Source organism: Clytia hemisphaerica, unplaced genomic scaffold, assembly GCF_902728285.1.
Source record: "Clytia hemisphaerica strain Z4C2 unplaced genomic scaffold, Clytia hemisphaerica genome assembly, whole genome shotgun sequence".
Lineage (NCBI taxonomy): Eukaryota > Metazoa > Cnidaria > Hydrozoa > Leptothecata > Clytiidae > Clytia > Clytia hemisphaerica.
Genome location: NW_027103806.1, coordinates 293,940 through 309,101, shown reverse-complemented (window position 1 = coordinate 309,101; position 15,162 = coordinate 293,940). Strand labels below are relative to the sequence as shown.

Below are 15,162 nucleotides of genomic sequence, written 5' to 3'. Positions count from 1 at the left end.
AGGCTCCCCTCTACTAAAATGAAATTGTTTATCAAATAAAAAAGACGCACTTTCAGCTGTTTTATGACGTAGCTGCATTCAGAAAGAGGAAGATGCTTATCTTCTCAGGCTAAAAATCAGTGAAGACAGGCCCTTCAGTAGAGGGTTTGTGACTAAATTTTTGTGTTTCTTGTTGGATTTTTTATTGTTATTCAGCTAAATCACCCACAATTTACCAGGAATACTTTTCTATGTATTTATTTCTTATTTAAAACAGAACTCTGAAAACATACTGTAGTCATAACTGAATTTGTTCTGTTTTCTGAATACTTTGACGTCATAATCCAAAGAGAAGTCGATCTTTTTTTAAAAGAAAGGGGGTGATTTTTTGAACATATTTTTAACTGAAGTTAAGAGAGATTTTTCATGATTTTTATTTGAGAGATCGAACCTATATACTTTCTTTCTCATTTTTATACTTAATATTACCAAAAATCAGGAAAAAAATAAAAATGAAAAATTTGTTGAGTTCCCCTTTAAGTTAGGATCCCAATTCAGACTAGATTTAACATACTTTAATCGGAGAAATTTTAGCGTTTTAGCGAGTTTTCCCTGTTTTCGCTAAAACACGCCGAATCGCCAGATCACTAAAATTTATCCACGCGAAATTTCTGGTTATATTGCCTTGATACATTTTTATCAATAGGAAGGGTTTCAGTGCAAAGAAATGCAAGAAAACGAATTCAATCAATAATGTAATAGGAGTATTCGCTAAAATTTATCCACGCGAAATTTTTTGAAATCGTGATTCGCTAAAATAAATCCAAAAAAAATCAAGATTTTCCTGGCTCGCTAAAATTAGTCTCACTAAAATTTCTACGACTAAAGTAATTGAAAATGCTCTAAAAATGGCATTCTTTAGCTTTGAGTAGCGAAATTCCATGATGGTGATATTTTTAGCATTATTCTTAATTTGCGTTGGCCACATTCTTATAAAGTGTATTCTTATAAAAAAAAGTGTGTACTAATGCCTGGAAAAATCTTCAAACGTTTTTTACACCCCTATCTCGTTGATAGTTTTCGCTTAGTCCACTTTCCTAAATTCCGACAGGGGTCGGTTGGTTGGTTGAAATGGTAGGGGTCGGTTGGTTGGTTGAAATGGTAGGGGGTGAGACGATATAAAAATGCAAATTACGTTTAAGATTATATTTCAGCTTTATACTAAGAAACATATAATATAAAAAAAGATAAAATGATCTGTGGTATAAAAAAAATTTTAACATATAAAATTTCCATGCATAAGGCGAGACCAATTTAATTTGTTGTTCTAAACGGGTCCGACCGACTCTATTTTTGCTAAAATTAAAAAAATAGTATTGAATTTCCACCACAATATATTTTACACACCAGTTATTTGTAAGAATTAAATTCACTACAATATATTTTACACACCAGTTATTTGTAAGAATTAAATTCACGACAATATATTTTACACACCAGTTATTTGTAAGAATTAAATTTGAATAAAGCTGAAAATTAATTCAAAAAATTGAAAAATTTAGAAAATCAAGCATTCCATACACTAAAATTTTATTATGATCTTCATCGAAGATAAAAACAGTGAATTTTTGATCCAGATAATTTTTGAAAAATATTTTCGGTACTTTAACAACCCTGATAAATGAAAAATTTATTCTTACTTTACCAACCGACCGACCCATATTTTTCTAATGATCTGCCCGTACAACAACAAAATAAATTGGTCTCACCCAATGAGACGTTCTTCTTTCGCTCCTTATTGGACGTATTTTAGGTCGGTTCCAACTCCCAAAGAATCCTAAGAAAACAAATTAATTTTGTACCGGGTGCACTAAAAAGAGATATTTGTCGAGATATTGTGAGCTTCAGGATTTATTTTTTTTGGTTCATTCTTTTTTTATTGTATAGAGGATGCTCTAACTTGAATTTGAGCTATCATACATTAAATTTGAAAAAGTAGTTCGAAAATTATTTCAAAAAAGCTTTTTGTTAATGTCGAAATTTCAAAAAATCATCAAAAACAGCGAGCAAACTTTTCTTGACACTTGACACTTACCTTGTTTACACCTAAAAATACCAAAAAATGCAACTGTGTTCATCAAAACTCGTCACGGAATTTAAAAATATGGTAAAACAAGCTATTCCCATGTGAGATAATATTTTTGGAAAAGCTGAAAATTTTTTTTGGAAATCTCCAAGGTTTTGATGTTATGCTATGTGAGAAGATCTTTGAAAAAATAGATCACCATTCCTCGACTAGTTGCTCAAAGAACTTGGGTCTGCATTGAGTTTGCTGGTGTTGGAAATGTTCATGACGTGCAAATAAAATGGGCAAACTGTTGGCAAAATATAAGATAAGAGAAAGAAGAATAAAAGAAACAATGAAATTATTTTTTTGTGTGATTGCTGTTTTTAATGATTTTTTGAATATGGAAAAAAAGTTAGTTTTTTGAAAATAACTTTTGAACTGCTTTTTCAAATTTAATGTATAATAGCTCAAAATTCAAGTTAGAGCATCCTCTATACAATAAAAAAAGAATGAACCAAAAAGATTAAATCCTGAAGCTCACAATATCTCGACAAAGTTGTATACTTTTTTTTTGGTGCACCCGGTATTTCAATAGGATTGAATAAGGATTGAAAATAACAATTTTTCAGCGTAAAAAACAATGGAATGAGCTCTTCCAGAAAAAAATTGAATATGGGGGGGGGGGGTGGAGGATATACCCCCGGACAAGCATCAGTTGACCCACTGGGCATTCAAGATTACCTTCAAACAGGGCGAAACTACCCCCAAACAGAACAAATTTACCCCCCTGGAGAAGGTAAATTGTGTAGCTTTTTCACTACCCCCCGGACACTTTATCCTCCACCTGGAAATTTTCTGACGATTCGTGCGGACTCATCGAAAATTTTAGGTACAATTCTAACGTAAGGGTTTGTAAGGCATTACAATGTTCTGTGCTTCTTTTGCGAATATTATTACTCACTAAGTTTTCTAAGAAAAAAAAATTTCTACCTTTTGAAGGAAGACATTGAAATTTTCAAAAGTGACTTCTTTAACTTTGGGTAATGGAAATCCTTGATTCAAAGCATCTGTGGAAAAAGAAGAAACAGATTTTAAAACGATCAATAAAGATGTTACCGAAGAATTGGAACAGTAACACTTACTAAAGTAATTTCCACTCCTTATTATCTTTTCAACAAGCGCAAAACCACTGTTTTATTCGAATTCTACTGAAAGTTACAGCCTTTGTTGTTTCCGCTGCAAGATTATATTGAACATCTATAAAAACATTTCATCGAACCATTCAAGCAATGTACATTTTTCTATTTTATTATATTCCACTCCTTATTAACTTTTCAACAAACTCAAAACCACCTTTTCATTCAAATTCTACTGAAAGTTACAGCTTTTTTTGTCTACACTGGAGATTAGACTGAGACATACTTTAAGCCCCTTTTTTAACAACAAAACGTACAAGAGAAATGTAGTGTAAATGAAAAACAACTAATAATTTACGTACCATTGGCGTTTTTGATGACCAAAACTTGGACTAAAGCCTTTACGAAAGCGTTGTCCAATGAAAGCTACAAATATGAAAATTTTTCAAGGAATTTAGTTTAATAAGTTTCCAATTTCAATGTAATTTTAATTAGAATTTAGTGGATTTTAGGGGTCAGTTGAAAACATTGGGTAGTTTAAAGCAGTAATTAGCCAAAACAAAGAAATGTGAAATTAAGGATTCCAAAGTTTGAGAGAAAAAGAACTTTTTAAAGTTCCAGTAAAACATACCGTTGGGTCACCGTAGACAGATTGTGTAACTTTTCCATTATACCTAAAAACAAATTAATTGGTTAACAAGAGACAATAAAAAATCATTTCAAATCATGGATAGCCCCTCTCTATAGAGGGCCCTATAGATTTCTAATACACGTTACAGGGTGAGGAAAGTTGGAAAGCGGACTATAGGTACCTATTCGGCTTCTAAATTGTTTAAAGGGATTATCAGATGATTTTTGATATTTGGCTTATTAGAACATCTTATGGTCCTAAGAAACACCTCCAAAGTTTTTATCCAAATCTTTTTCCAAAACTGAGATATTCGACTTTGAATTTTCAAATTTTTACTTGAAAAAAATAGAAATCCAACGCAGAGACTGTGTAAAAGTAAAGACTCATTTTTAGAGATTTCAAAGTCAGATGTCTCAGCCTCGCAAAAAATGGGTTAAAAGATATGTAGAGGTGTCTCTCTGCCAAATATCAAAAATCATCTGATAATCCCTTTGAAGAAGAGCTTGATAACTACCTATCGAGATTGGTTTGTCCTTTCTCAACAATGGTCGATGGATCAACTTTCAGAGTCAGTGGAACTTTAGTTCTTATCAAGAAATATAAACCAATCAAATAAGCAACCTTTTATTTATAAAACTTACGTAAAATAATCAATTTTTGCGGTGATATTTGTTTCGCGAACAGCAAATGATGCACCAGCTTTGATATCCTGCAAAGATCATATATAAACTTGAAAATGTTGTATGCATGTGAAGATATATTTTGATTTTCTTTGGATACAATGCTTACCTTAAGGGTATAAATTTTCGCAGGGATTATATTTCGCGAATTTTCGCGAATTTCGCCTTTTTCGCGAAAAATAATCCCTCGCGAAATTTTTCAAACTCTCATCTCTCGCTAAATTCGCGAAATTTAATCCTTGTGAAAATTTATTTTTTTACGCTAAAAATTCTTTCAGCTAAAAAACTCTCCTAAGGGCTCTGACCATAGTGAATTTTGATATTTGTAATGTACAAAATATTATCTTCTGCCTGTGATGTAGCAAACAAAACTTTGACATGTTATACATTTTCTGTTAGGCCAACTATCCTTGAGTCTGAAAATTTATGAATCGCAAAGAAAAAAATTGATGAAGAAGAAAATGAAGACTTAACATATATTTTCGGAAAATCTTTCTAAAAGCTTACTTGTCTCAAAATCTTGAAAAAAGTGCTTTTTGATCTATGTTTCATCCCAATTGTTCATAGAAAAACTGCTATTAATTTTGATGCATTAATTTAGAAAATTTTTCCGAAAAATTTAAAACAGTTCAATTCTTTGCGGACAGTTTGAAAAAATTTCGAAACCAAAAGGTTAATTAGCCATTAAAACTTAGCACTTTTCATAGGCGTTTATGGATGAGAGCGACGATTTTACGACACTGTAATTATTGTCTTTGTTTTATCAAAAGATAATGAATATGTCATAAACGTCTGCACTCCCTCATAAATTTTACAGGGTATCTCGCTACGCCTATGTTTTTATAAAAGAGGGTGATGCAACATATTATTAACGTCTTTATAAAGTTATTAACGTCATTTTTGTAATTAAATTCTTAATTACTTTTATGGGATTTGATCAAAAAGCAATTTGTAAAGGTAATTCTTTTTTAAAAGTGTAAAGGAACCTGAAACATAACTTTTATGCTCAAATACCAAAATCAATTTTTTGACTATGGTCAGAGCCCCTAAATGAGTCTTTACTCGAATGTCTCTATAATTAGAATAAATTGTCATTCCTCGTAGCTGTTCGAGTTATGGAGAGTCACTCTACTATACACACAAAATCTCGTAATCAAACCAACGAAAAATGTGAAAATCTGAAGAAATTCACCAATTCGCGAAAATTTACAGTCGAAGTTAGTCGCGAAAATAAGTTCCGCGGAAATTAAATTATTTCGCAAAGGAAGCTGTCTCGCGAAAATTAGTTGCCGCGAGAATTTATTCCCTTAAGGTATTTTTACCGGTTTTGTAGCAGCGTACACCTTCTTCTGTTAACTGAAAGACTTTCGAATTATCAAACCATGCTATCGTCCGTCAGAAGGAAAGTGAAGCGGAATTTAAAGCCCGGGGGGATACTACCCTTACCGAGCGACGGGGGTATTCCATTGAGGTTAGAAAAATGGCGGATATGTGGGACTCGTTTCTTGAAAAATTGCCAGAGTTTGCAAAAAAAGTAATCTTGAATATGACTGAAATTCCAAAATTTTCTCAAGATCTTCCATACTTTTTCAAAATTACCCAAAAAAGGTATCACGAGAGGGATTGTTTTTGCGACCCTAGCTGGGACTTATGGAGGTGAAAAAAGGTACCCTGATCAGCGGCACATCCCGTACCCTTTTTGCCCGAGTACGTACCCAAAGCTATATGGGCGATATACGGTTCGCAAACCGAAACGCCTCATAAACTTCTTCTGCTAACTGAAAGACATGCGGATAACCTACTTACGAACTGAAAGGTGAAAAGTTCTTTTTCTTTAACTGAGAATTTTGTTGTAGCGTATAAATGAAAGTTAGCATCCTTCTTGGTGAAAACAACATGAGGGGCCTGGAACGAGGAAACTTCAACACCCATTGGCTGGTTGGGATAGTCTTTCACAATCTGAAAAAATCAAACAATCAAAGTATAACGAACGAACGAACGTATGATGAAATATCGAATAGCTTACACATTGGTCGTATTGGCAGCACGAATCATGAGTAGTCTTTCGACCTTATAACAAGAAGACCTTTTGGGAAGCTTAGCTCTTAAAGTCATTTTATTCAGCAAAGTCTACGTTATGAAATATTGAAAGCGTTTAAAGCATATTTTCAGTAAAATAACCCTAATGACATACCGATGGAAAGAGAGGGATAAATTTAGTGGTATCAAGAATGGTCTTCAATTCTGCTGGTGTCTGGAAATGAAAAAAAAAAACTAAATACAATAAATCGAATGTATTTCGTCAGGGAGAACCAAATATAATGCTCCGTTGCAGAGCTTTATGTGAATTCTCAGATGAAAACAAGAGGTTAAAAGTTTCTATGACCTGAGATAAATCTGAACAATATTTAATCGAGTCTGAATCGCAGACCTCACCGCAGGCAGAATAATTCTTCATTGGAAAAGTAAAAAGTTTAAATTATTTTGTCATTGTTACATTGTTACACCTAGTGCAATAGCGAACTTTTTTATATCTAGGACTTGAGTGATTCGTCTTCTAAACTGAAGTCGTTGCACTAAAAGTAGTGCAAGGAAATGTTTACATAAATACAAAAATTTCTTTTGAAAATATTAAGATAATTCATAACTCTTTCTTACATTTTTATCCCAAGCATTGACGGTAAATTGAAGTTTGTTGGCTTTATGGTAAACTTCACCAGCTGTGTTGAATGTGTAATCACTGACCCAAAAGTATACCATGTTGTCATCCAAATCATTTGTAGTCATTTCAGGGATAGGATTTTGACTTTCTTCGGGATCAGTTGAGGATTTGAACTCACCCTGTTTGAGAAAGCACGAGTCTTTTTTTATATTGCAACTGATTGTAACATGTGTTTATGCTTTTATGCGTAGGCTTAACAGGGATATATCAAGCTCTAGAGACTGTTTTATAAGGAATCAGTGGAACCAACACCAAAATTTTGAAGATTTTGCGACTGACGAATGATGGTAAATCGATAACAGAACGATTCATTACGAAGGTGAAATGGCTCATGCGAGGCTAATGGTACTAATGATTTTTGAGTAATGATAACAAGTTTTGAATCGATAATCAACCCTTGACTTATCGGCACACGATGCAATCTGAACTTGATCCAAAGTGTCAATCATACTCAACTTTGAAATTCTGAATAATAAGAGACTGAAACATCATAAATCGTAAACGTAAAATCATAAACGAAAAGAGCATTCATTACCTTCAGATAAGCATCCATGTATGATTTTGTGAAACGAGGTGGTTCAGTCAGTCTGTAATCAATCTCAGCGTAGCTATCAATCTTCCTCACAACTAAGTGGTGAAGAATATTTCGAATCTCAATATTTGAGCTATTTCAAAGATACAGTGAACTCTCTCTAATTCGAACTCGAACGGGGAATCTTATTTAGTCGAATTACAGAGATATTCGAATTATAAAAAGTATTTCAAGTGGATTTTACCTTGAGGGGGACTGCGAGTTACTTCGAATCATAGAAAAATTCGAATAATAGAAGTTAAGCGATAAGCGACAGTCTACTGTTTCAAATAAGTTGAAAATGATACCGTCAACTGCTCTAACTTGGGACTATCTGACAAAACATGGGAGGCAATTAGGCCACCATTTCACCGAACCTCCAAAGTCATTTGATTTGAGTTAAGGAACGGTGTATTTAAAAATACACGATTTCTCTTTCGATTTAAGAGTCAGTGAAAATACAGACCAGATATGCAACAGTCCCATGTTTCGACCAATCGTCCCAAGTTAGAGCAGTTGACGGTACTCAACAACAACAAAGTGCTGAGCCTTATGAGTCTATTGCATAAAGATTTTTTCTTCAACTGCCATATTTTGAGATTCTTGGAGAGGTTTGCAAACAAATGAACTCCGAAAAGTGTTATCGTGGCATTGAAAAACTTCTAGTAAGTAACTTGCTTGTACTTAATATTCCTTTTTTAACCATATCAGACAAGAAATCTCTTTCCATTCCCTGATTTGGTTTTGTAGAAAAGTTAAAAACCTGGGAAGGTAGCTAATTCTTGGCTGGCTTTTGTGTTGATCTCTTCTGTCACCATTTTACAAAGCTGAAATTGATAAAATTGATTATTATAATATTGTGAAATTAGGTCAGGGACAGCTTCGGAAATCTAGGTCACACCCGCGTGCATAAAACGGACTGAAGCAAGGATTCACGGAAATACATAATATTATATGCTTAACCTCCAGTCCTCATCAGTTTGGTAGTTCACCACTCGATTAAAGCCGTTATTGTATTTCGTACCCCCTATGTTGATAGTCTAAAAGTGACACCTGTTGATTGTTTTTTTTGATTTTTCGGGACCACTCTGGATTTTTAAGCTCTCAAAAACAAGACCACCCTGGATCTTTAAACTCTCAAAAACAAGACCACCCTGGATTTTTTATTTCTCAGGACTAACCTGAATTTCCACACTCTCAAAAACAAGACCACTCTGGATTTTTTTTATTTCTCAGGACCATCCTGGATTTTTTATTTTCCACACCACCCTGGGCGTCACGCCTCCTCAACATAGAGGATACAGAATATTTCTGGATTAGCCCAATAAATGACAAGATGTTCGTCCTTCTTACCAAAGATTTCAGAGTTTCTTCCATTTCCGATTCGATCTTGGATTTGAGGAGATTGTAAATGAAACTCATCCCCCCTTTGAACGCTACATCAATGCTTCCAACGTTTGCATGACATTCTTGAACACTGATTGTTGGGTGGCCACCTTTGTCGTCTCCTATGATGGAAAGGTTTGAAAATCAAGAAGAATTGTTGATAATAACCTTGGATGTTGGCAAGGTTTCGTTTTTTTTCGACTTTTGGTGGTGAATTTCACAGAAAATCATTTTTTCGGAGCGATAGTTTGTATAGACTGGCACGCCAGTCGGGCTGGAACGGTATCACGCGGGAAAAGTGAGCGTATGAGTTAGGTAAGCGTAGGAAGAAATTTTGTCGGCGGCGAGGGCTGAAAGCCCGACTGGAGCGAAACCCCAGGAAGGAAAAAACGGCTAAGCTGAAGCCCCAATCTTACAACGCCAGATTTCGGCGTTGTAGAAATGAATGAACTTTGAGAAAATCGTGAAATGAGAAATGAAAACTTCCGTCAAAGTCGCAGATCGTGTTGTTTTGATTTTTGAGGAAGGAGTGATTGGAAAAAATAATGGCTGACTTCTAGTGGAAATTTTTATTTGAAAAGATTTTGTTTTGTTTCTTGTTTCTTATTGATTATATGTGGCTTTTCTTCATGGTTCTCTGCATGCAAAATTCTTTGGCTCATTTTTGATTGTTTTTTGTTTTGATTTGAGAGGCAAGAGAAGACGGAAAATCTTGTAACATCAGTTATCAGAACTTGTTGACTTGTTATCTTTTCCTATTCATAACTCATTCAATTTTAGGAATGGAGTATTCAGATTGCAAACACTATGGACTGTGAGTTTTTTTTTCATTTCGGCTTTCTTTTTCCTAGGTGGTAATCAAAGGGATAACCCAGGTACAGTAGCTAACAATTATTTACTGACATTCAAACACATAAGGTTTTAATTTTCCAGGACTCACAAGTCAAAGGTTCTTTATCAAAAATATATGGTTGTTGGACTACCAGAGACTACTACACGACACTGACACAATGTCGTGTGTATTGGAAGTGCTACAAACTTTTGTGAATATCTACCTGGTTATCCCTTTGTTTTGAGTTTAATACGTACTGTATTTATCCCTATGATAAAATTACACCGTTTTGAGTAGAAATAAAGTTATGGTAAAGCGGCACTGACAAATTTCTCCAAAAAATATTTTCTTTCAAATTATGAAATATTAAAAGTCTTCTTACATCTAAAAATGATTAAATTTTTTCGCCATGCTTATGTTTTACTCAATTCTAGTATTTTTTCCAAAACTTATATATACTTACGTAGAGGGAAATTTAGCAGAATTTATGGAGAAAATTAAGAATTCTCAGTTTGGCAACAAAAATTTCTCAAACGTACTGTACACATAGTACCTACTATAACTTTAAACATTTACATATTTTTAAATTGCCAGATTAGTGTGGCAAGAAAACTCATTTTTTTCATTCAGCCATAAATCTTCAAGTGTGAAGTTAATTTTATAGTACACATACTTACAATTTACAGAAAAATGGGTGATAAGTATATGTCACATGTTCAACAACCCATTTTTTCCACAGCTTACTTGTTCAACAAATTCTTGTCAAATTGAATGTCGAACAAGTGGGTTGTGGAACAAATGGGTGCCAAAATGATCGACAACCCAGTTGATTGACAATCCACTTGTTCGACAATCTATATAGTTGTTCAACAGACCAGTTGTTTGAGAGAAGAGTGTCGAACAAGTGGTCGTCGAACAACCATGCAGTCGAGCAAATGGGTGTCGAACTAATAACTGTCAAACAACCGGTCTAACAAATGTACCGTCGGATAAGTATACTGTATACAATATATTAAATTGTAAAATTAGTGTGGCAAGAAAACTCCCAAAAAAATTTAGCCATAAATCTTAAAGTGTAAGGTTAATTTTTCAGCATTTTTGGTGTGACAAGAAAATTCTTCAGCACATAGCCACAGTCTATAGAAAAAGGTCAGAATTTACAATAATTCTCTTCTCATGACAAAAATACTGCATTTTTCTAAAATCATGAATACGTGTACCCAAAAACTTTTCTGTCACCATATAAACTCTGGATTTTCTATCAGAGCTATCTTATCACAGCACTAAATTCTGCAAATTTCAATTTTTCACAAATTAAATTTGTACATGACAGATGTTACATTTTTCATTCGACAGACTGAAATACTTAATTATAATAATACACTTATAATAATAATTATGCACCAATGTGTCATTGTTTTGAGGTTGGAGTTTTAGTTATTCAACATATGACATCTTAACTATTAAAAGTAAGTACTTTTCTGTAAGTTTTCCATTTAATTTTCTATGTGTACGTGTAATTTTCCTGTGCTTGGCTGGTACGTTACATGCTGACAGTCAGGACAGGTTGTTTTTTGTAGCAGTGAGTCTGTTGAAGAGGGTCGGACTGTCAGACAGCAGCCTGGCAGTAATGACATTGAGAGTGATGAGAGGGATAATCTTTGGAGTTTCTTTAAACTAACCAGGAAACGCTGTTTATTCTCACGATAACCTAAAAATAGTTTTCAAACCGTACCAAAAAAATTTTTGGTACGGCTTGAAAACCTGTGTTAGGTTATCGTGAGATATTAAAAGTGTCAGAATTATTGATTATTATGATATGTTATTATTCTTAAAATAGTGTCAAAATTTTTTCAAAAAGGTTATTTTGTTGGGTACTTTTGAGCAGAGTTCCTGCCTGGTTAGTGTTACTGTTGTATTCATAGAAAAGAGTGTTGGAGGGGTTCACTTAGCCACAATGAGACTAGAGTAATCAAGTTCCTTAACAAGTAGTCTGTAAGTACTAAAATAAAAAGCAAAAAGTATTTAGGTGGAACCAAATTAGACTGTTAGAAAAAATATTTCTTACCTTGAATGAAAGAGGCTAGCAAAAAGCCCCAAAAGCACGTAACATATACCACCAACCTGCATAAGGAAAACTGAATAATCCTTGTACACTTTTGATGATTGTAGAAAACTGAAGCTAAATTGCAAATACTTACCTTTCTAAGAATGTATGAATAACAAAAACAACTAAAGATGTAAAAGTTTCAAAACTTGAAAGGTGGCTCCTCCACCACCCAAAATTCAAAACAAAGTGGTCTGTCGGCTTTTCTCCCTCCAAAATTTAGGAAAGCACTCCTCCGTTCTCACAACCTCCAAAATGAAGCCGTGGCAGAATGTTCTAGTCTGTATATCAGCAGCCTCTCACCAACTTTTGCTCGCTCTCCTACGCAGCTCCTATTCTAGCAAACGCCCGCCGCCTTTATGTTCCCGCCCTCTGACATGATTAATTTACAGACTAGTTTGCTAGTCTATAGTTTGTAACGTAATATAATAATAATATATATTGTAACGTAAAATTTGAGGAATGGGTGAAAACGCCGAGTAAAAAAACAAGAGTATTTTTAAATATTTTAAAGTACCTAAATGGGAAATGTCAACGAAAAGAGTAGGTTATTTTTCACACGTATCTATTTATAGGATCTCAAAAAATCAAAATTTTCTTTTACCTATTTTCAAGGTCATGTCAAAATCAATACCACTTGCTATCAAACGAAGCTGTGTTGTATCGGAGAAGAAGATATATGTGTAACTGAAAGTCGCATAAGCAGTCAATCCAATGCCAGAGACAACGCCCTTCATACCAACTCCTTCCACTGGACTCAAAGCATGTTGACCAAAGTCTAATTCGCTGAAACTCAGGCTAGATTTTTGAAAAGCAAAAAAAAGATAAGCTAACATCTTTTATACCTTTTAGCTTTTAGACCTTGTAATAGTCATTTTCAAGGATTAGAAAAATGTTAATTATAAATCTATCTATTTATCAATTAATTGTTTCTTACTCTTTGATGTTAAAGTGAACTTTGCCATAAGTTCCTTTTTTATTGATCTTTAGGTTTTTCAAATCTTTCTTCAAGATGTCAATACCAACGTTGACAGCTGAAAAAAGATACGTAAGCTTATTAAGAGAAGCTATTTGGAAAACATGGACGGAGGCGGGGTTGAAACAAAGGGGGTAAATGGAAGATACATGTTTCCAGGTGTAATCGAAGTTGACGCTCTCGAATTCGATTATTTGATAAGTTTTCATTTTCAATGAAAATCCAAATTACCTTGAAAATTGAATTAGAAAACCTTGTCTGTATCTCAAAGTGAGATTATGAAGAATACCCAACAAAGAACCAATCAAATCATTGGAATTTCAAAGATTCGAAATTCAGCGGGGAAAAGGGGATATGAATATTACTTAAAGTGATTTGTTTGTGTAAACAAAGTTCATGGGTAGAGCTCTAAGGGTATCAAGTGCAATAAAAACAATATTGAAAAAATACTTGACCACAAAGAAAAGAAAAACATATTGATAATGAATGAAACAATTCTGTTGTAGTAAACATCGTACCATTTTATGCCTTGCCTTATTATAGTAAACATAATACTCCCTTTGAATATGTAGTAGTCGAGCTTGCTAAACCTTATACAAACTGATGTTATCCCATAACAATTATTATATTAACTTATAACACCAATATTACTGTATTACACGAATGATAAACGATTCCAGTCAATATTTTCAGCTCAGCGGAGTAATAGTAACTAAAGAATTCAGGAGACAACTAGAAAAAGTTTCAACTTTGGATTTCACACAATACCAGACTTTAACACCAAATTCTTTCTTTTCAATTACACCAGAAGAAATAGTGCGAAACTGCCAAGAAAATTAAAATGAAGGAAGTGATTTTTACGCTGCCATTCTTGGAAAATAAGATCTTATTTTCAAATATTTTGAAATAAAATTATACTTAGTATCGAAAACATCATCTGTTTCAACCGCAATGTGCCTCCATCATTGTCCACGAAAAATATGCAAAGAAGTTCAACAAGACTTACCGTAATCCATGCCTTTCTTTGTCAGCCTCATTTGCACGCCATGTTCCGCACATAACGAAAACGAGGCTAAAACTAATAAAACTACGCCCAAAAGGGAACCAGAAAACATCTTGATTGCTGCAAGTTTTTCTGAAATACAAATTGAATATCCAAAGTTAAAAAAAACGTGTGCGATCTCTTCCAAAAATTATTATGATCTGTTTTTCTAGATCTCTATACAGTATCTACGTAATCAAGTCGCAAAAAAAGTTTGACGTTTTATTATTTTGACTATAAACAAAAGTTTAGCATTGTTTTCAAAAGGAACAGATCACTATTACTCGAAAAAATAGATCGAGTCTAATTTCAATCATCAAAACAAAGGTCAACGTGTTGATAACACAGGAGCGATTGAGTGAGAAATTCTGACATCCTTGTTAAACCTTTCCCGCTTGAATATTCGGGAAACGTTTGAAAAAACAACCTTACCTTAGGTTTCAGGAGATTTTATTTGAAATGTGGTCCCATATCAAAACTTTAATACTAATTTCACAGGTTACAAATGCTTGTACTAATTAATGCTAATTAGGCTTTTAAGCTTATAGCAAAGTTTGCGAGGTAGTTAGATGATTGACAGCATTTTCTTGCAATCAATGAATAAGCCAAAATGAAACATCTTTTTCAAAACATGTGAATACTTTTTACAAAGAATAAAATACAATCTTAAAACATTCATGGAAAAGTGTCCAGGTAGAATCAATTACAGACAGTTCATAGATCTAAACCAGTCAAAAAGACGCAAATAATTTCAACCAATTTGAAAAAGGGAAAAGAAATTTTCGCGGAAGAATTTTCGCGAATTTAATTTCGCGAATTTGGGTGAATTCGAGAAATAATTCCGCGAAACACACCAAAATGGCTAAAACGCGAAATAAATTCCGCGAAACACAATATTCTCAAATTAAAAAAATCACCCTAAAGTTTTTAGGGAACGGGTTTCGTAGACAAATGACCCCCAAACGCGAAATTAACCGTGAATTTGCGACATCGCCAAAAATTCCGCGTAGCCATTTTAAAACTCTGATCGAA

General features: G+C 33.7%; 1 protein-coding gene across 1 annotated transcript; it reads right to left on the bottom strand.

Moving 5' to 3' along the window:
• Positions 1-1,170: 1,170 nt before the first annotated feature.
• LOC136806417 (lipopolysaccharide-binding protein-like) lies at positions 1,171-14,293 on the bottom strand. The gene is made up of 14 exons (XM_067062987.1): positions 14,095-14,293; positions 13,050-13,146; positions 12,717-12,910; positions 9,141-9,295; positions 8,551-8,614; positions 7,752-7,843; positions 7,153-7,335; positions 6,689-6,748; positions 6,301-6,453; positions 4,456-4,523; positions 3,815-3,857; positions 3,546-3,609; positions 3,038-3,114; positions 1,171-1,816 (listed from the first exon to the last, which is right to left on the bottom strand). Exons 1-14 carry the CDS (start codon positions 14,201-14,203, stop codon positions 1,775-1,777), a joined length of 1,401 nt encoding a protein of 466 aa, XP_066919088.1. The 5' UTR covers positions 14,204-14,293; the 3' UTR covers positions 1,171-1,774.
• Between the last annotated feature and the right edge of the window lie 869 nt (positions 14,294-15,162).